The sequence below is a fragment of the Rosa chinensis genome, chromosome 2 (genome assembly GCF_002994745.2).
Source record: "Rosa chinensis cultivar Old Blush chromosome 2, RchiOBHm-V2, whole genome shotgun sequence".
NCBI lineage: Eukaryota > Viridiplantae > Streptophyta > Magnoliopsida > Rosales > Rosaceae > Rosa > Rosa chinensis.
This window is the reverse complement of record NC_037089.1, coordinates 67,074,197-67,096,637: the sequence shown is the minus strand read 5'-3', so window position 1 is coordinate 67,096,637 and position 22,441 is coordinate 67,074,197. Positions and strand designations below refer to the sequence as shown.

Genomic DNA, 22,441 nt, shown 5'->3' with positions numbered 1-22,441 from the left:
CATTTTGTTTTTCTCAAATATTTCATTTCAAATGTTTTTTAATATATGAGGGATATTTTGATAAAATTTTTCTATTTTGGCCGACAAACTCTTTTCTCTTAATAATAGTATAGATATATATCTCATAGATCGATAAATATGTTGTCTACCGCCAACTCTTCCAAGACCATTTGCATTGAATTGGTCAACGAAGTTTCACAATCGATGACCAAAAACCGCCATAACTCGCCGCGAGATGCACCATTGGTTTCCATTTGGTTTAGCAGTTGGCTTGGCATATATATAGTTCATCTTTTATTCAAGCCACTAAATTAAATGATTGCTATTGGCAATAATATAAATTATTTTTTAACTACGTACTAATTAAACTCTCTTACATATATCTCTCATGAATGGTTAAACGAAAGTAGGGCTATTGAGTAATTAAAAGTATACGAATAGTGATTGATCTCCAAAAATATATAACATAAACGATCACGATATTGTTGCACTGAGAGACACGCATATAGCATGCATATATAGTCGTAAGATCATGGGTTTTAGTATATCAAACATTGTTAGAAGAGAGGTTTATCTATACTATTATTAAGAGAAGAGACTTTGTTAGCCAAAACAGAAAAAATGTATCAAAATGATCCTGAAATATTAAAAAACTTTGAGAGTTAATTAAATTACGAAGACAATTATGACATTTACAAAATATATTTTTATTAAAAAAATACACCAAAAAAAGCCACAGTCCACTTTTCTCTCCCATGATCTTATGTCTGCAATAACCGTTTTCTTTATTATTTTCTGCAAAAAATAAAAAAAGTTTCACATGCAGAGCATGTGTGGAGAAATGCTAGTTGGTATTGAAGCTTCATTTTCTGAATATATATACAGATGAATAGTACTATCTAACCTCTAAAGCCATAAACTCTGGTAAGTTCAAATTTCTAATCCTCTTCTTTGTGTACTCATTTTCGGAGATACACCATGAAATATAAATTGGGTATGGTTATTGTATAAAAAAAAAAAAAGTTTGGGTATGGTTAGGCCAGTCAAATTTCAACATTTAATAGGGTGACAGTTATTTTGGCATTAGTGTCTTAACCTCCTGAATGCTAAGCTTGCATTACTCTAAAGTCTATTCAAACTTAAATGTACGTATTTAATATGTGCATGGATATTTCCAGCAATGCAATGAAGTCATTTTGGAAACATTATAAATTTTCACTTTCCTGAGTTTTAACAACATAAATATTCAGATTCTCTTTCCGTCATCGTCTAGGCAATCCTTTATAAACATTGAAGCATTTTTGTAAAGGACTTGGATTGCAAATCACCTTCTTGTATCTTCATATTAATTCCCCATGGTAACCCCCACAAGCAAAAGTTCCAAAACAATCCGGCAAGCCATCCAACTCAAACAAGTGATGAAGCTCTGGAAGGCCATAAGCGTCAATGGCAAATCCAACCCCACTCCCTCTGGCTTTCTTCCTGTTTATGTTGGATGGTACCGAATCCGGTTCTTGATTCCTACCCGATTCCTCAAATATCCGATATTTGTGGCTCTTCTTGACAAATCCGGAGAGGAATTTGGGTTCAAGATCAGTGGAGGGATAGTGTTGCCATGTGATGTTGAGTTCTTCAAAGAAATACTCAATTTGCTTCAGAAGAATGAGAAGAGGTACGGTGGCTTAGAGCTTGATCAGTTCCTGAAGAAAATTTCTGAGGTGAGTACTCATTTTGATTCCTCTACCTGCAAGAAGGAAGATGGCAATGCTTATGGTCAATTTGTTGATGGACATAGAGAACCTTTGATGGAGAAAGCATAATGGGGCTTGATTAGTTAATTATGGACGTTGTGGGTGGAAATGTTTAGATTCATCGCATCTTCATTAAATTGTTTCTTTTAATTAGTTGAATAAGTCGGGCTAATTGTGGCTCTAAGAACTAATTATTTTTATTTCATTTCTCTTCTTTTATTTCATCTGGGCTAGCTGTTGCTGCTTGTAATAGTTACTTATAAAGTTTAATTTCATGGATTGTTAAAATTGATGTTAATTATTTCGATGTTTTCTTTGTGGACGTTGGTACATAGAAGGAATTCTAGTCCTCGTACAATCTATACAGATGTGCAATCACACATACACAGACTATTAGCTAGATTTCCTTGTAATTTCCATAATTTAAAGTATTGCATTAAGAGTTTTTTTTTTTTTCCCTCCTTCGTTTCTTTTATTCTTATGCCCTTATAGACAGACATATGATGGTAAGTTAATAATATTGTTCCTTATGGTGATAGGAGTTCCTAATCATGAATTAGATTTACTCACTGCGTGCTATCATATGGGGGATAATTGTTAAGCACAAGATTAGCATTACTCACTGCATGCTAAGTACTTTTGGTCGGGCTACAAATTTGGCCGATTTGTGTTAGAAAAATGTCTTGTTTTATTAGTACATGAACTTTCATGGAATATTAAATTCTTTTATTTATTTATTTTTGGATGTGGTTGGTCAAGAAAGCTAGACCTTACAACATCATGAGAACTGATCAAGTTTTAAAATTTCAGAAACCAAACGTTTATATAGCCAAAGGGAACATGCCACGCCTAAAATCATCCCAAGCTAGCGCAGCTATATGGCTAGGAGCTATTTCTGTGTCAGTTAGCATTGCAACCAGGCGCCATGAAAGTTAAGCATCGATCGACATTGTAATAGCGACAGATTATTATAGTACTCTTAGAGAAGATCAGGATTAGATTTCATGAAGATAATTAAGACAAATGCTAGTAATCTTGCAATCAAATATAGAGGGGGAGGTGATGTTGAGAAACAAGTAGACAGGGAGCCGTTGATTGGAGAGGTATTATCTGGTGATCCCGGCTGTAGGACGTACATAGTAGGTAGCAAGGTGGGTACAAGTTTGGCCTTTTAAGGCAAATAAAGCAAAGACCGGGCAGGTAAAATTAGGAAGCTAAAAGACATGTTTGGTGAATGGAAGGTAAAATTAGACATGCGGGTTAATGATTGTTTTTACTTAGGAAATGACGAATGACTATATTCATGACAATTCACAGCTAATTAGATAATTCATATTTAAAATTTCATATGTTTCTGAGTTGGTGTGACAAATCGACATTCCATCAATATGCTAGAATATATTAATGTCTGTGCTAAATTTTTTTTTTTTTTTTTTTGAGTAGATAGGAAACTTATACAAGCTCAATCGACTCAATGCTAGCGTTCACGTGAATCAGAAGAAGATGAAAATTATGAGTTAACTCTTAAAGATGTTTTTTTTTTTTTTTTTGAGTTAACTCTTAAGATCCATATAAACACAGAAAATTAGTGCTTTTTTGACGTGTCACAGATCTTATCTAGTGGGCCCCACTCTCGAAGGCTATAGCTCAGACATTTTCGACTCGACAAGTTGCTTGCCACCAAAACTAAAACACAGCAAAACTAAACTCAACAAGTTTCTGAGGAACTTTTCCGGTAAAAAGCCGCGAAAACTCCACCATGTTCATCGCCGCAGCAACGACGACGTGTCGTTTCCATACGCCTCGAATTCAATGCGCTGATTCGAAGCCCGGACCTGGGTTCGGAACCAAATCCAACAACAAGAACAAGAACAAGAAAAAGAACAACCTCAACCAGGTACCATGTCTCTAATTTAATAACCAAGACTGAGACTTTTCTTTCAAAGTTTCATTAAACTTTGTTGCCTCTGAGCCTAAGTTTGTTCCAACACACTCAGACAAACAAGGCCGCTACCTCAGTTGAGCAGAAGGGAACTGGTTTTCAACAAAGGTACATTCTTTGAATGCATTTTATGCTTTCTAGTTTGGTTTCTTTTCTTGTATAATGTATGAACTTAATTGGGTCTTGTTGTTTTTGGGGTTTCAATTAGTCGAAGATTATATAAATGCATATATGGCTAATGCAAATGTGTACTCAACTTTTGGTATTTGTGTGCAGCTGTTTTGTGCTATCTATTTATAGCTATAATAAACTGTTTTCGCCAATAGCTTGATCTTTGGTGACATTGAATTTTCTATGTCAACAACTTCAATGATATCTAATCCTGTTTATTTCCTTGTGCAGGAAATCAACCACGAACCGGTCTGTTACAAATCGTAAGTGGATTAGTGTTCATAGTATTCGCACGCTAATTATTACTATAAGACATTTTAACTCTAGGCTTGATCGGTTCTTTGCCAAGAGCTGATGTTTGAACGAATACAAAGATCATGGTCTTCTCATCCTGCTTTTCCTGCATGCCTTGTTATGTTGGTATCCAAAACTTGTACTTAATCTTTGGCTAGTAGTAACTTGCCTTTTGTTTAGTTATTTTCAAAATTCATAACCAACTTGGAGGCTTGGACATGTTTGTAATTTGTGTGGAAAATCATGTTATCATGTCTCATTTGGTCGTTTTGTAGTCCCAGTCTCTTGTTGATTAGTAAGACGTGCTCCTTCTATTCTTCAATTGGTTATATTTTCGTTCAACTCAAGGCGACATTTTCTTTGTAGAGGCGCCTGGATTAAGTTCTCGATTTGATGGGAAAGTTAAGAGAAATATTGGGGACCTTGAGTTTGAGGAACGTCTGGAAGCAGTTAGAAGGTATGATGCATTTTCTCTAAGAGGTTAAATTAGAGTGTTGATTACTTTTTGGATATTTGGCGTTCATAAATTGTTAGAAAGTACTGCAAACTAAGGAATCATACCAACTGCCCAAGTAATGTATACTTCACTCGCACGTCAACTAACCCCTTATTGTACTTGGTGAAGTTGAGTGCAGTAATTCCTTTTCAATTTTCACAATCCGCATTACCTGACTCATATATATGGCTATATGCATATCAAAAAGTCAGTGATCATGTCATTTTTATACCTCGTTGCCATGCTATTGCAGCAATATGTACGACTGTTTGTATTGCATCATTAGTATATCATAGTAGCTGATTGGATGGTTTCATTTGCATAATGTTTTCAAGAATAATTACCAATAAGTATCATGCTTTATGTGGAACATTCAGTTCAGCACTTGAGCAGAAGAAAACAATTGACAAAGAGGAATTTGGAGCAATTGACTATGATGCACCTGTCAAATCGGAAAAGAAAAAAATTGGACTTGGAACACAGGTAAACTTGTTCTGCTATGCACTTTCTAACCCATACAATCAATGTTCGAGGCACACATAACTGATTCAGAGTTTCTCATGGAATAGATTGGAGTCGGTGTAGCAGTATTGGTATTTGGTTTGGTTTTTGCTTTGGGGGACTTTCTTCCTTCTAGCAGGTATGACATAGTAGATTGAAGTTTAACAGATTTGAATATTTTTGTTCTGCTAGCTTTCTTCTGTTTAAATGACCACTTGATTTAATAATTGCATCTAGAGGTTGAAACTATTGTTATTTTGTTATTGCTTTCTATGCCTTTTTAATAGTATATTATTCTAGCAGTTGATTGTTGAATAATTCCAGTGGAATGATTTCATTTCGATATGGTTTCAAGTTTTCAGTGTTAGTCCTACTGAGGATGCTGCAGTAACCAGTAATAAACTGTCCGAAGAAGAGAAAGCTTCACTTCAGGTAATGTTCAAAGGAAAAAAAAAAAATCTTTTATCTTTTCCGTTTAGTATATATGTTCTATTTAGAAAATTGGTTTGTGTCTGAATCAATTGAGTATATATCACTTCTGATATATGTGTAAAATACTGAAAGCATTGAGCTGATGCTGGATATGGAGAAGTGCTTTATATATAACAGAGGGAAAGAAAGTAGAAGATAATGAGAAAAGAATTAAAAAAAAAAGATTTGGGCTGCTTTGACAGGACAGATGGTGGCTGATTTATACATAGTATTAATATCCCAGAATACTATCATTAGTAGCAGTAATAAAAGTATAATAAATGCAGTGAAGTATTAATGATAATGATAGTGGTGATAGGAATAACATTATACATCACTAATAGTACTAACACTTGTACTTTTGATTTGTGGCAGACTAGGCTCAAAGAATATGAAGCAACACTTAGTAACAGCCCAAAAGATCCAACTGCTCTTGAGGTGAGTCATATCGTATTAGACAACAAATTTATATTTCTTCCAACTTCCTTGGTTGCTGAATCCTGCTACTGCTTAAATTAGAAGTTTACATATGCAGGTTTTACACTGTTTCCATTAGTTAATGTCCACTTGAAACTCCCATTTTGCTTTTGAAGTAATGTAAAAGGATGTTGTTCCTGAGTGTAGGATAATGGGATAACCAATATGACACTGTAACTGTTTAGCCAGTGCAGGTTGCACGATGTAACAATAAGTTCATGCATGAATGTAATTCAAATGCTGTGTTTGTTTACATAGAAGATTAGAAGTTTTATTGATGTTAGAAGACTTTATAAAAATATTATTATTTTATTTTATTATAATATCAGGATTTACAATATTTTCTTTAAATTTATGTCAAATTTTTTGTTTACTTGATTGCTCATGGTTCCAGTTTGCCATCAAATCTTCTGTGGCAGCCATTTTCAATGTTTTCTTGGGCTTTGCAGGGAGCTGCAGTAACTTTAGCAGAATTAGGAGAATATACTCGGGCTTCCACTCTGCTTGAGGACTTGACTAAGGTTGTTCTCACTATTAGCTCTTGGATTTGTAAAACCACATTGTACGTAGAAAGGGGTGCTTAAAATTGCATATAGAAATTCTCCTGCTGATAACTCCATATTAACCCTTCTTTTGGTGGGGGTGGGTGGGCGTTACACAGGAAAAACCAAGTGATCCTGAAGTTTTTCGTCTGCTTGGAGAAGTAAAATATGAACTCAAAGATTATGAAGGGAGTGTTGCTGCATATAAGGTTTCTTCCACGGTCAGTCTTCCAACAACTTTTCTGATTAAACACAGCTAACCTAAACATCAGTTGAAAAAGCTTGGTTGGATTTCAAATAATTCTTTTCATGAAGATGATATGATTTGATAGCTGCTGATATTCATCAACCATTACTGGCATAAGTTCAATAAAATCCCTTACATGAATGTTCCGTTCTTTTGTGCCAGGTGTCCAAAGATATCAAATTTGAAGTTATGCGTGGCCTTACAAATGCATTGCTTGCTGCTAAAAGACCAGATGAGGTATTCCATTGTTCATTCACTTATGCTAACTCTCATTTCAGAATACTTCTCTCATTGCATTCTTGTTGAGGTCCTTCGTCAGTGTCCAAATGGTTTAGAATGCTGACATAAAGAAAAATTCTTTTAACGGAATTAAGCATTTTAGGTAGGATGATTATACATGCTCTAGATTATGCTAATTGATATTTTTGAACTTGCACAATTTTGTATACTGTAGCTTCTGGAACTGAGTAATCAAAGAAACATGGTAGTCGTACTGGACCAATAGTGATTGCTATGATTGCTTTTTTGATTATATCTTGTGAGGTTTCGACTCCCAGTTGTCTCTTAGATTACCACGTTTCTTACAACTAGTTAAATCAAACTTATCTTCTTCTGCCTCTCCTTCTGCCTTTCTGTTTGCAGGCTGTCCAATTTCTTCTTGCCTCTAGATCACGGTTGGATGCAGACAACCCAAAGAGCAGTACGACTGAACTGCAGGTGGATCCCATTCAAGTTAGTCATGAATCCTCACTAACATTTACATATTTTGGCACCACTGAAATGGCTACTTTGCACTTTTCCTTTTAGTGTGACAAGCTAGATGAAACCTAACAAAGTTAGCAACTTTAAATAAAACTTTGAGCTTGTATGGTATTGGGAAGAGAATTTTGACCATTTACTTTTAATATCTATGTAATATACTAATATCCCAACTTAATCATGCACATTTCTCTTTTTTTAAGGTTTGAAATGTTCCTTTCAGTTAATTTAGCCATCAGATTTCGTGATTTGGGTTCAATTGCTTCTGTGCAAAGTCTGATTCTGTTTTCCTTTTTTATTTATTTGTTTATTTTATTTGGTTATGTCATGAAAAATCAGGTCGAATTACTTCTTGGAAAAGCCTATTCAGATTGGGGCCATATCAGTGATGCTGTTTCTGTCTATGATCGGCTCATCTCTAGTCATCCAAATGACTTCCGTGGTTACTTGGCTAAGGTTTTTTTTTTTCTCCTTTTCTTTTGTGGTGCTTCATTTTTTGTTCGGTAAGTTGTGCAGACCCTAGGCATTTCTTATCAAGAAAACTGGCTAATAAAGGTTTATTATTTTAATGCTTCTGCAGGGAATTATATTAAGAGAAAATGGTAAAGGTGGAGAAGCAGAGCGGATGTTCATACAGGTAAATATGAATGGCTATTGTCACCTGAACTATACTTTTGTAGAAATACATGCACACATATGCACACAGGCATTTACATGTAAAGAGAGATGATTATGCATGCAAATCTATGAATTAGTAGTGTGAGATGAACTCTAAATATGTAGAGATAATGCTTACACACCGAGATGCACATTACATATGTAAAGATTATTGAATTACCATACAATTCCATCTATAAAAGTGCCTGCAAGAACTGGCTTTGAGTAGCTTAAATTTCATGTGGACATTATTCTACCTGATTGGTTTAACAAAAGATCCAACAGTTCTTATATGCTACAACACGTAGTTATCAGTTATCTGGATTCTTTTCATTGTTATCTCAAATTCAATTGTTAGGATTATGAAGAATGCCCTATGGTACTCCCAATTTTATGAAGGATGACGTACATATAAATTTTCTTTTGTAATTTTTAAACCAACTTGATTCACTGCATTCTGGCCACACTCCTTAATTTGTACTATTAGCAAGACTTCCATCAAAACCTATCTAACAACTTATTACCATTTTCCAAGGTGAATAAGAAATGAAGATGAGTTCTTGGCATTTATGTTTGTGTGAAGTAGATGTTGATACTCAGTGCATATGTGTGTGCTAGTGTAACAGTATGTTGCAATAATCACGGTTTTCATGTGCAGGCACGGTTTTTTGCACCAGAGAAGGCCAAGGCACTTGTAGATCGGTATTCAAGATGATGACCACAATGTTGAAGTAGAATGTGCCCCCCAAATTGGAAGACACATAAGGCAAGGGGAAGATAGTTAGGACTAGGATAGGTCAAGAGGTTCAATCCTTTCCATTGTAACAAAAATTGTAATTGCAAAGGCTTCTCGTGCTACCCCCTGAGCATTGAGTTCACTTGTATAGAACTAGAGACTTTTGGTCCAAGAACACATTAGACGAGCTGAGCTGTGAATAAACAGATGATAGGTTTGGATCATTTTAGATTTACTTCTGATTTTGTCAGTCTTTCACATACTTCAATTCCATATAAAATTTAACCTTCAATAGTATTTAGCACAGAAGGTTGACCATAGTGGCTGGCTGGCTGGCTGCATATAACTTGTGCTAGGCGTTGGGTGGAATGGTTAAAAGCGGTGAGGAAAACGTTTCTATTTATTTTGAAGTGCAAATGATTCAAGACTTTAGTCAAGTCCAGTATGCTTGACTTCAATTTCTGCGGCTATAGTCAAGCTCTACCGTAGTTAGTTCGAGAAAGAGGAACACTTCGAGTCGAAATTTGAACCACACTGACTTTCAGAAAAGAGAAGTAAAACTAGTTAACAACATTCCAGACTCAATTACCAAATTTTATGAATCCACTTGCAAATCCTTGTTCCCTCAAATCCCAGTTGTAGGGGAATTAAGATTCATAAGCAAAAGATCATCACCACATACAAATGTATTATGCTGAGGCAAAGAGTAACATCAACTTTCCAATGGAAATTACACTCATTTCACATCAATAAAATGCATCTCCCCACACATTTTCCCTACAGGTTCAAGTATCCAAAAAACCAAAAAAAACCCCAAATAAAGGGGAAAGAGAACATCCTACATTGAAAAGAAGTAAGAACAGAAACCCAACAAGAAAACCGATTCAAGGATTTTCCTTTTCGACATTCCTGACAGAATTCCAAATGTCTCCAAAACCCTTGAATACATGAGGCAGAACACTCTGAACGCCTTGGAAGGTGAGCCCAGAAGCAAGCCCAATAGCAAAAGACTCGCCATAGCCAGGCTTGGAGTCGAGCTTCATGTTAAGAATGGCAAGGCTGTTGTTGGTGTTGTCAACTTTTCTTGAAGTCTCAGCCAAAAGCTTGTCCTTTCTGCCTCTTCCAGAGGATATGACCCTGAAGAGGGCAGTCTGGAGGTCCCCTATGACCCTGAGAGAGGCTTCTTGGGTGTCAAGCCCTTGGGATTCATAGTGGGAGATGAGCTCTTGTGGGGTAGGCAGCTTTTTCTTCAGGGCATTCGGGTCTGTGAATTTGGTGGGTTTTTGGGGGTTGGAGTTTGGGGTCAGTGGTTGTTCCATTGGAGGGTTTAAGATTGGTGAAGAAGGGGGTTTTGCCCGGAGAAGTCGACTGGGGATTTTTGAGTTGAGGGTTTATGGGAGGAGATAAGGTGGACTATTGGGGGCAAAATAGTCTGATTGCTTGTTTGAGTATTGTCCAGTTTGGGAATGTTTTTGAGACTCTGCTTTCAATCCCAAAAACGCTTTTAACATTGTTTGGGCTGTTTGGTATACATCTTTGGAAGCACTTCTCTAAACCACCGAAATAAATTTAGCATTTCCGAAAATCAAGTTAGGACGCGGAGAAATAAATTTTTTGAGGAACTATCTATACCGTCCTTATATCTTGTGAGGTTTTGATTCTCAGTTATCTCTTAAAAAATGTTTTAAAATCGCTGGGTAGATCTTCTTGATTTGTCTGAAAAGAAGGTAACAGGAGGGTATGTAAATGATCACTTGGGCTTGTAATGAATGAAATCGAAACCTATTTTGGGATTGATGATATATATAAATTGCTTCGGCCCATTTTGCCAGCCCAATTAAATATATCTATATATATATAAGTACAATTAAAATAAATAAGAACTAAATACTTGTTACTCTTCAAACTTTTCCCTAAAAAATAGTTTAGTCCCTCCCTTTTTAAATTAAACTGGATAATCCTTATTCTCTATCTGACTATCTCATACAACAGTTCCAAAATAACTATTATACACCCCTCATTTTCATTTTTTATTTTTTCTTTATTTTTTATTTTTTTCCTGCTTCTCTCTTTCTCTCAGCTCTCTCTCTATTCGAGATTCTCCGCCATGGCCTCCACGACAAGACCCACAATTGCTCCGGTGACTCATGCATCTCCCTGCTCCAGTTCCCCAACCCCAATTCCAGCTCCAACCAGCTCAGCTCCGATCCCATTTCCAACCAACCCAACTCTCGGTCTGCAACAACCAAGAAATCAGAGAAAGAAAACCCAAAAAGAAAGAAATTGAAAAACCCATTTGGCGACTCCAAGATCTCCCTCCCTCTCCACCACCACCACCCCCTTATCCGCCACTGCATTTCCGACCCCTACTCCCCTCCAGCGCCGCCGCAAACCAACCCATTTCTCCCGATTGCAACCCACCCAAGATTTCCTCACTGTCCCCGATCCACTTCAACTCCTCCATGCTGCCGCAGCAGCCGACCCTCCTTCTCCAATCTCAACCCCTCTCCAGCCTAGACTTTCTCGATCTCGCTCCGTCTACGATTCATCCACGGATGCAAAACCTATTAAATTTCAATCAAAACCTATTAATTTAAAAGACGATGGACTAAACTGTTTTTCAGAGAAAAATTTGAGGAGTAACAAGTATTTAGTCCATAAAAAAACTATACTTAATAATATAATTGGGGTCCGGATCATGGAACTCTATATTTTAAACAATTTTTTACACATTTTGTGAGCCATAGATTTAAAAACATTCAATAGTTTGGATTTGTTGTTTGAATAATGTCAACACAACACCAAGTGATGTGGAAAATAACATGGCATTATATATTTTCAATCAAAAATATTATAACTAATTAGATTAAAATTTTCTTTATAAAAAAAAATTTGAGGGATTCTATTTCTTATCAAAATTGTACTAGATTAAAAGAAAAATAAGTCCTAGCAGAATAACAAGCACCCAAAAAGCCAAACCCCAGGTTTTCTCCGGCCAACTCCAAACTCTCATGCAACATTACCACAAACTCTTAGATTGTTTATTAGGTTAAACTTCTCCATTAATTTTTCTAGGGGTCGTCAACGGGCCGGGCCGGGCTTTATTAAAAATCAAAAGATCCAAGCCCGTCCATATAAAGCGGGCCTTGCGGGCTTTTTCGGGCCGGGCCGGGCTTGGCCTTGCGGGCTTTTTTGGGCCGGGCCTTGCGAGCTTTATTTATAAATAAATATTTAAAGACACAAGTTTTTTTTTTTAATCAAGCTTTGGAAATTCAATGGATAATGATCAAATACAACCAAAGATAATAGATCTATATAACTATATTGTACCAAAAAAAATCTATATTTATATATAGATACTAATTTATTGATAAATAAATTTTTAAAGACACTAATTTTTTATAAACCTATATTTATATATCATACACTCCAAAGAGCAACCCCTATCAATTCAAAGAAAATGGAAAAACCGACCGTTTGATGGGTTTATTACAATAAATTATGAGTATGGTAAAAAATTTAGCCAATTTCACCATATTTTAGAATCCGATCGGATTGGTCAACCGTAGTCACTTATATGTTTTATTGTTTGACCGATGGCGTGGCAACCGCGAAACGTGCTTATTTTTTCACATCACGTTTGTATATATTCCATTGATGGATGTGCGTGGACATAAGATAAAAAAAATTAATTTTAATTACAAACACATTGGTGTATACCAATTTTATTCCTTTAGTTGTATGACTTATACATTGCATTTAAATTGTTTAGGTTCATTCTAAAGCAACCATGAAGTAGAAAATGAATTCGGAGAAACCAACCGCTCGATGGAGAGATTGTAATGTTTTATGGTGATTGTAGAAAATCTAGCCAATTTCGTTATTGTTTCGAATTCGATCAACTAGGTCAAACGTAGTTACTCTTATAAACCTATATTTATATATCATACACTCCAAAGAGCAACCCCTATCAATTCAAAGAAAATGAAAAAACCGACCGTTGGATGAGTTTATTACAATAAATTATGAGTGTGGTAAAAAATTTAACCAATTTCACCATATTTTCGAATCCGATCGGATTGGTCAACCGTAGTCACTTATATGTTTTATTGGTTGACCGATGGCGTGGCAACCGCGAAACGTGCTTATTTTTTCACATCACGTTTGTATATATTCCATCGATGGATGTGCGTGGACATAAGATAAAAAAAATTAATTTTAATTACAAACACATTGGTGTATACCAATTTTATTCATTTAGTTGTATGACTTATACATTGCATTTAAATTGTTTAGGTTCATTCTAAAGCAACCATGAAGTAGAAAATGAATTCGGAGAAACCAACCGCTCGATGGAGAGATTGTAATGTTTTATGGTGATTGTAGAAAATCTAGCCAATTTCGTTATTGTTTCGAATTCGATCAACTAAGTCAAACTTAGTAACTCTTATAAACCTATATTTATATATCATACACTCCAAAGAGCAACCCCTATCAATTCAAAGAAAATGGAAAAACCGACCGTTGGATGAGTTTATTACAATAAATTATGCGTGTGGTTAAAAATTTAGTCAATTTCACCATAGTTTTGAACCCGATCTAATTGGTCAACCGATTACCGATATGTAGAATATATATATATATATGCACATATTCTATATAGAATAATAGAAGTATAAGAACTTCCACACACACACACACACATATATATATATATATCTCTATATATATTATTATATTATATATATAAACACACACATATATAAATATATATACATATATATAAACACACACACACACACATATATATATATATATATCTCTATATATATATTATATATATAAACAAACACACACACACACACACATATATATATATATATATATATATCTCTATATATATATCCTCTATATAAACACACACACAGTCACACACACACACATATATATATATATATATATCTCTATATATATATATTATATATATAAACACACACACATATATAAATATATATATACATATATATAAACACACACACATATATAAATATATATATACATATATATAAACACACACACACACACATATATATATATCTCTATATATATATTATATATATAAACACACACACATATATAAATATATATATACATATATATAAACACACACACATATATAAATATATATACATATATATAAACACACACACACACACACACACATATATATATATATATATAAACACACACAAATATATATATCTATGTGTGTGTGTGTATATATTTATAAACACACACACACATAACTACAAATATATATATATATATATATAATATTTTACGGGCTTTTACGGGCCGGGCCTAGCGGGCCGTTGGCGGGCCGGGCCGGGTTTTTTGCGGGCTTTAGGCGGGCCGGCCCTCGGCCCACCAAGGCGGGCTTTTGCGGGTTTTTTGACGGGCCGGGCCGGGCTAAAAGCCCTCCGGGCCGGCGGGCCTCCATCGGCCCACTTGATCCGCGGGCTTTTTGATGAGGCCTAAATTTTTCTACGACTCGTAGGCTAACAAATCACATCATCACTAATTGACGCAATAAGTGCTGACCACAAACTGCAGGCTCATGTTAATGTAAATTAACATTTCTATGTAAATAACTTATGTCTGTAAATAACAGGAAAAATTGTATGTATTATATTTATATCTCTTCCTTTTTAAATCTGGAAATTATTCTATGCACCGATGGTGTAAGTGACCCAACCCTTATAAAATAATCTCAACCCTTGATATTTATTATCAACTTTATTTTTAATAAACAAAAAGTGTATTTAATGCAATTTAACCATTTATTTGTGTTGGTGCAAGTGTACGGCGGTGCTCTGAATAATCCCTCGTGATTGTAAATTGACATTTATATGTGAATCACTGGAAAATTTGTATGCATCATATCTCTTCTTTTTCAAATCATTAATCACCTTTGAGTTGTTGTGCACTACAGGTACAACCTTTTACACTGAAATCCATGTAGAAAAGCATTACTCCACACATAATTAAATCTGTGGTTAATGGGTGTTTTGCTAGTAGCCAATTAGTAGCTGTTGGACTTGGTAATTAGTCATAAGTTTGATCAAATGACATAATAGCTTAGAATATAAGGAACATAAGATAATACAGGACTTAGTTGAACTTCTCGGTTATTGACTATACAATTTGTAGGGAAATAGATTAGAATTATTATTATTTTTTGTTTTTAGAGAAGACTAATTAGTTGAATCATATTATTGAATCTTTGGCGTAAATAATGGAAGAAAGCTTCAATTTATAATACATAGGCCACATGGCTGGAAAGTAATAGTAAGATAATGCCACTATACAATTCATTTACTGAAACGCATTTCAAAGTTTAGACAAACAAAAAGATACACAATGATTTACACTGATCAAAATAGATAAAGTGTGGGTAAAACCAAAATGTGATCCTGTATATACTCATACGACTAACGTTGATGGTGTTACTCAACATCTCACATTGTTTTCCCAACTAATTTTAAAGTGCTCAACTGCTCATTGCAGTTCAATTGATAAAATTACATGAAAATTCATCAAACGCGCGTGAGCATTTATATATAGTTTGTGAGAATGAAAATTATTCTATGCACCGGTCTCTTTTCATAACATGCATTAACAAATATCAGCCCGTCATGTTGTTTATGTTATTGAAAAGAGGTCAATTTTGTTCACCAACGATGTAACATGCCCATTTTAGGTAGTTTCAAAATTACATTCATGATAAAGAAAAATATCACTTGCATGCTTGATGAATTACCATGCATGGATCAAAACATTTACATGAAAACCTACTAATACATATGAACACGTAACTAAATTAATTTGTTCATACACCAACCATGAAATGGTATTTTTGCATCATCAATAGTAAAACCAATACCAAAACCAATGCCAAAAAAGATCCCAAAGACAAGTGCAATAAGAATCTTCTTTGTCTCATATGTGTGAGTATTAGTTGTCCGAAATACTGCTCCAGGGCTCCGAGGCATTTCGAGGCAAGAACGACTCAACATTGGAGGGCCACATAATCCTGGATTCCCTTCAAAGCTGGAGTTGGTAAAAGTATTAAACTGACCTCCAGATGGTACTAGTCCCTGAAGATCATTGTATGCCACACTGAAGGAAGACAAGAAATGCAGACTTTTGATAGAAGCAGGGATTTCACCAGATAGATGGTTATAGGAGAGATCCAATTTCTCTAAGTTGGTGAGAAAACGTATTTGATCAGGGATGCTACCAGAGAAGCTGTTGCGACTAAGGTCCAACACGAGAATGAACTGCAATTGCCCTATCTCGGTGGGGATATTGCCGCCAAGGCAGTTATTACCTAGATATATAGCTGGAGGGAGGCTGGACAGCTGATTGTACTGCTGATTAGTTGCAGCTTGGGTATTCACAAAGACCGGCAACTCTATATAACTTCTGTCCGCTAGATCGATGGCCTCTTTCGATGTCAAACCTGGCATCCCACAGAGCTCCTTAGGAAATCCTCCAGTAAGGTTATTATTGGACAAATCCATGTAGAAAAGGCTAGGCAGAGTAGCAAACCAACTGGGAATTGGACCGGTTAAGAGGTTAACTGACAAGTCCAAGACTCCAAGTTTCTTAAGCTTGCCAAACCAGGGAGGAACTTGACCTGTGAAATTGCAGCCACCCAGGGCAAAAACCTGTATATTCTGAAATCCACCAGAGTCTACTAGGCTTTCATCATCCGGCAAGGGTTCATTCATAAAACTCTTGGATAGCACCAGAGTGGTCAGATTCTTACAACTCCTTAAATTTTTAAAAGCCCCAGCGGCATTGCTTAAGAAGTTGTTAGAGATGGATAGGAAAGCCAGGGACTCTAGTCCACCTATTTCAGGTGATATCTGGCCTATGAGCCGGTTATTAGCGAATCTAACTGCCGTTAGTGACTTGCAAGAATAGAGGCTTTGTGGTAACTCACCAGCGAAGTTGTTGTTGCCAAGGTCGAGTGTGGTGAGGCGTTGGAGTGTAGAGAAGTTGAAGGCAGAGAGTTCTCCATCCATATAATTGACCCGCAAATTCAAGGTGGATAGATTTGTGCAGTTGTTGAGAGATTCAGGCAAGGCACCTGTGAGGATGTTGATGTGGAGAGCTAGCTCTTCCAACCTGCAAAGGTTACCAATTTGGCTTGGTATTGGCCCCGCCAATTGGTTCGAGTAGAGCTCCAGCAGCTTCAGATTGGTTAAACGCACAATGCCATCACCAATGTGTCCTGACAAGCGATTGACAGGCAGAGAAAGCTGTTGGAGATCAGCAAGGTCGAAAATGTCATCAGGGAGAGGGCCAGACAGATTATTGAAGCCTGCCCGGAAGACTTGGAGCTTCGAACAAGTGCCGAGTCCGGTGAAAATTGGTTCACTGAATTTGTTGAAGGAGAAGTCCAAGATGGTAAGGTTGCTGTGATTGCTACCATTTTTGCAGAAAACAGAGATGGGAATGGAGCCAGCAAAGCTGTTATTGCTGACATTGAAAGTGGCGAGAGAGCCTGCAGCGACGGATGGGATGAGGATCGAAGATGGGATTGTTCCATTGAAGTAATTGCTGGACAAGTCTACAATCTGAAGCTTGCTAGCTTCATTAGATGAAATTGGTAAGTGGCCGTTGAGACGATTGAAGCTCAAGTCTAGAACTTGGAGGCGAAAGAGGGAGGAAAACAATCTATCTGGGAGCAGACCCAACAGCCTATTGTTGGAAAGATTGAGGTGGGTGAGAAATGTGAGGTTGGTGATAGCTGGAGAGATTGAACCTCTTAAGCCTCTCCCAGGCAGCCAGAGATGAACGACTCGATCATCAAGGCCACAGACTATTCCTTCCCAATAGCAGCAGTCGGAGGCAGCCGACCAGTTCAATGGTAATGAGACCTTGAAAGCCAAGGACAAGAGAGCGTTGCGATCCACTTGATCACAAGCAGCCGAGGTACAGCAAGGAAGAAACAGCAGAACAAAAACCCACTGACCTAAGAAGATGAGCTGTGTTGTTGGAATGTCCTTCTTCTCATCTTTGGAGGAGATTACTTTGTTGGGCTTCATCTTGATCATCTCCAAATCAGTAGTACCAATCTATACATGTCTTTATATCTATTTGACATCTGCCTTTGGTCTGAGATTCTAAGTGAGTGGAAGTACTTTGGCACACCGTTGGGCCTCTACCAAGACAGAGTCCAAGTCATATTCCATGAACATGTTGACTATAATAAAAGGTGCTTACCAAGGTATTAGAAAAATAGACAATCGATTACGTAAACTTGAATGAAACATTAGAGAACATATCATAAAAGCGCTTACTTGGGTACAGGGTTAGCTAACTTTGCTACCATGAAGGTTGGACATTCCATGTCCTGGAAGTCTGTAAACCTTGTTTAATAATGTGAATCACAACTTCATGGGTTGTTTATTGTTCTATTGACCCATTCTAATAACTTACAGTAGAAAGCAGAAATTGATGGGTTGTAGAGAAAACAAACACGGAGCAAATTAAAGAGAAAAAGAACAAACAGGTTCAGCATGCATACAAAGTGAAGATGATACCTTGAAAGCCAAGGACAAAGAGCATCATGATCCAATTGGTTAATTAGAGGCAGCACAGGCAAAGCAAGGCAGCAGGCCAAGGACAACCTGTTGTCCCAAAAAGAGAAGAGGCTGTGGGTTCGTCTTTGTTCATTGTGGAGCATTAGTACCAACCATGCATACAGTTGTATCTGTGCATCGCAGTAAACAACATTGACCTACAGAGAGGGAGAGAGTGCAAGTGATGTTGCATGAACATATTTTTCATGATAAAAAATAAAAAAAGTGTTTCCAAAAACGTAAGTAAAAAAATTTCTATTACAATTCACATCAAAAATTACTTCCTACCACATAACTAAACTGGCAAGCACATAAATCTAATCACATAGCAAGAGCAAAGAAAGTTTTTAAAATCTAATTACAAACTAAAGAATATATCACATAGGCATTTACTTCACCTTGAAGACTGGACCTTCCATGTGCTGCAACGGTCAAAGGAAAGTGTTTCCCGGGCATACTTGTTGCAATGCAACAGTTGACCAAATAATATTCGATCTTCACACATTGTGGAGTTGCAGAGAGGCAAACAGTATAAGGAGACTTTCAGTCGTGAGTGAAAGACAAAACTTATGAGTTTGTGGGAAAAACAGTAGTGAGACAGATTAAAAAGAGAAGGTAAATGGCTCAGCATCCATACATGTAAGGACATGATTCAGTGCCTAAATGGTATTCATAATTTATGGAGTTGCAGAGAAACTATGATCATCAAGGAAGTATCTATCAGTTTCCATCATGACTTAATTTTTATGAACCATTTCTTCTTTCCGTATATGTATGAACATATTGATGGTCTTGTCCGAAAAAAGAAAAAAAGAAATATGTGTTGTAAATCATTGTGGCTATATCATGTAAATAGGTATAGGGTAATCATGATGTTGTTATAGGCTTACATTTTCCATGTTTTAAGGCTAAAAGTCTTCCTTGTTTTAAGGAGGACTTTAGGCTACATGTTCCCTATCTTCCACTATATGTAGTCCATTTCTCATCCATGTTATGAGATGAAGAAAACAGAAAATACTACTCTCCCTCTCTGCATCAAAACTCTCTCTCTCTCTCAAGTTCTTAGAAGCAAAGCTCTCTCCATTTTCTGAAAGACTTTCACTTTCATTTTACAACACGTTATCAGCACGATTATGTAAATAAATGCTTCTGGCAATTAATTACACATATGAAATATGGTGAATTTATTTACAATAGCCATAATGACATGGACGTTGTCTGAGTTCAAATCTCAGTAGAATCAAATCATTTTTCCTTTTATTTGGTTCTACTGGACCAAAGAAAGAGTGGGCTTGATAATAAAGCCTACGTACGGGGCTTAGCTGCAAGCTCGTGACCCAGGCTTTCATGCATTAGTCAAATAGTGTGTGAGGCCTGTTGGGCTGCTCGGTCTTGCGGAAGGAAAATGGGCCTGCTGGGCTCAAGCTGGTCTGCCAAGGAATGAAAAGTTATTACTTAGTCCTTTCGGTAATTCCAATTGAATACGACCAGGTAAGAAGATGAGGTTTAGGTGGAGCGAGGCTCGCTTAAGTACACAGCCTCATTGAATCTTACCTAGACATCGCATCTAGTTGGATGAGCCTACTTGGAAAGGTTCATAATCTTTCAGTGTTGTCGAAACTACAGGTTCGATACATGTGAACTTCTGGTTCAACATTTATGTATGAACTTTTGGTTCAATGTTTATGTGTGAACTTCCGGTTCAATGTTTATGTGTGAACTTCCGGTTCGTTAAGTACCTGCATTCCGCACATATATATTCTAATGCAAAGAATTTAAGTGGGTAAAATATTTAAATTTAATATGAGCAGGTAACACCACAAAACATTATTACAATAAATAATGAAGGAAAGATGTATCATTATCACAAAGTCCAAACAAGTATATATAGATATTTGTCACAATATAAAAGAATTGATAGCTAAAATAAAAGCTATTGATTTACCCTTTTACTCATTCAATTATGCCAATTATAGTGCAAGAGAAATAAGTGTCTCTCATAGAGGATTAAGTTAAACTAGATGCTTCAACAAAAGTCATAAATCGTGACTGCAGTTCCTACTGAACAACAGTCGAAAGAAGAACTGAAACACTAAGCAAAACTACCCAGAAAAATACGAAAATTTACAGAGATGTACTAAACATATAAGGGCTCCAGCATACAAAATTTGGTGAATTTTGGAGTTGAATTACTATTTTAAATAAATACTGGAACACAGAGATCAGAAGGTAAAATGAAACAGCAAAATAGGTTTTTTGTTTGGAAAAACCTACTTGGTTGTAGAGCTTGTAGAGTGATGTTGATTGAATGATGAACTGCCTCTTCTCTGCAACCCAAGAGTTATTCACCTCTTCTCTTGTCAATCTGCAATCCGAATCCTAGAGTCTTCTCTTGTGATAATTAATATGTTATTTTACTAGCATGCAATTAATATCTCAATTGATTTGTGATTTCCATTTATTCAAATTTGTGAGATATTATTTCAATTTGCTCTATTTAATATTATTGTGTTACTTGTCTAAATTTTCGCACTAGAATATATGTGTAGAAAATGTAGGTACCTAATGAACTAGAAGTTATAAATGAACCAGTAGTTCATACACATATCTAACTTGTAGTTTCGATAATGTCATTTAAGAAACTTGAAGTTTCCTTAATAAATTCACCACACATGATAAAACCAGTAGATTTTACATGTTTAATCCGATTTTCCATACCATGTATAGAACCTAAAATTCCTATTAGTTGCTTATGGACGATATTACCCAAAGCACTAAGATTATTTGTTCATTTCCTGTAAGACATGTCAAATCTCAACAAACTTGACTTTGTTGCTTTGGAGGTTTCCGGAAGAAACTATCTAAAGTGGACTCAAGATGTGATAATTCATCTAACTGCAAAGAAGATGAGATCAATAATCATTGTTGACAATGTCGCCAGAGAGGCTTTTAAGGCGAGTGCCATAATTTTCATAAAGAAACATATAGAGAAAGCACTCCAAACTGAGTATCCGATCAAGATGATGCACAAACTCTTTGGGTCGCTCTGGAAGAGAGATTTAACCATCAAATGACCACTTTCTTGCCTGAAGCAAGATATGATTGGCAGAAGGGAAAATAACCCACATGACCGTCAGTCAGGTGGCCAAGGCCCAAGAGGCCAAGGAGCACGTAATCCAGCTCCACATGGCCAAGGCCCATGTAGTGAGAATTGTGATGCCCTAACTCAGCAAGCCTGAGTTGAAAGGAACACTGGTCTGGCTCGTCGCCACCAAAATTAGCATGATCTTTGTCATCGATGTGGAGGAATTGACTACTGGTCCCGCACCTGCTGTGCGATAGCCGAAACAGTAGATGAGTATTACGCCAGTCGCGGAACTCGAAATACCAACTTTGATTAAGGGTCATTTTCTATATAAACCACAACAGAGATCGTGGATTTTCAGGCAAGTACTATACATACCGAGGATTAGAAACTCGAAGACATGGGTATGATTGGCCCCATGTGCCATATCTAATGAATGATGTTTCAATTTTCGGATTTTGGTGATTTATGTTTTTCGATACTTTGGATTAAATGTGGTTTTGTTCAAATATATTTAATTCAATAAATTTATTTATACATGTGATCCATTGAATTAAATAAATGAATAGGCATATTCAGTGGGGAAGTTTGTTGTCTGGCTAACAGTGCTATTACGCACACCATACTCCGAGATCGGATATGTTTCAAACTTATTGCCT

At 36.3% G+C, this 22,441-nt stretch overlaps 4 protein-coding genes and 1 long non-coding RNA gene across 6 annotated transcripts; 2 read left to right on the top strand and 3 right to left on the bottom strand.

Annotated features, from left to right (window-relative positions):
• Positions 1 to 1,355: 1,355 nt before the first annotated feature.
• LOC112184814 (auxin-responsive protein SAUR50) lies at positions 1,356 to 1,820 on the top strand. The gene has a single exon (XM_024323048.1). It carries the CDS (start codon positions 1,356 to 1,358, stop codon positions 1,818 to 1,820), a length of 465 nt encoding a protein of 154 aa, XP_024178816.1.
• A 1,609-nt stretch (positions 1,821 to 3,429) lies between these two features.
• LOC112188011 lies at positions 3,430 to 9,338 on the top strand. 2 transcript variants are annotated; one of them, XM_040513686.1, is made up of 15 exons: positions 3,430 to 3,648; positions 3,749 to 3,801; positions 4,096 to 4,127; positions 4,525 to 4,615; positions 5,032 to 5,137; positions 5,224 to 5,294; positions 5,518 to 5,587; positions 6,002 to 6,064; positions 6,553 to 6,624; positions 6,765 to 6,866; positions 7,055 to 7,129; positions 7,535 to 7,609; positions 7,991 to 8,107; positions 8,232 to 8,288; positions 8,967 to 9,338. In XM_040513686.1, the coding sequence occupies exons 1-15, from the start codon at positions 3,511 to 3,513 to the stop codon at positions 9,021 to 9,023; spliced, it is 1,179 nt and encodes a 392-aa protein (XP_040369620.1). In that variant the 5' UTR covers positions 3,430 to 3,510; the 3' UTR covers positions 9,024 to 9,338. The 2 variants fall into 2 exon arrangements, with proteins under 2 accessions (XP_040369620.1, XP_024182783.1); XM_024327015.2 differs by having other exon boundaries at positions 7,535 to 7,624.
• A 267-nt stretch (positions 9,339 to 9,605) lies between these two features.
• LOC112189412 lies at positions 9,606 to 10,508 on the bottom strand. The gene has a single exon (XM_024328749.2). It carries the CDS (start codon positions 10,361 to 10,363, stop codon positions 9,929 to 9,931), a length of 435 nt encoding a protein of 144 aa, XP_024184517.1. The 5' UTR covers positions 10,364 to 10,508; the 3' UTR covers positions 9,606 to 9,928.
• A 5,309-nt stretch (positions 10,509 to 15,817) lies between these two features.
• LOC112187520 (receptor-like protein 3) lies at positions 15,818 to 18,535 on the bottom strand. The gene is made up of 2 exons (XM_024326361.2): positions 18,416 to 18,535; positions 15,818 to 18,276 (listed from the first exon to the last, which is right to left on the bottom strand). Exon 2 carries the CDS (start codon positions 18,167 to 18,169, stop codon positions 15,920 to 15,922), a length of 2,250 nt encoding a protein of 749 aa, XP_024182129.1. The 5' UTR covers positions 18,170 to 18,276; positions 18,416 to 18,535; the 3' UTR covers positions 15,818 to 15,919.
• A 1,317-nt stretch (positions 18,536 to 19,852) lies between these two features.
• Positions 19,853 to 21,082, bottom strand: LOC112187521. Its single transcript, XR_005805867.1, has 3 exons — positions 20,972 to 21,082; positions 20,252 to 20,436; positions 19,853 to 20,127 (listed from the first exon to the last, which is right to left on the bottom strand). It is a non-coding gene; the product is annotated as an uncharacterized LOC112187521 (long non-coding RNA).
• Positions 21,083 to 22,441: the final 1,359 nt, after the last annotated feature.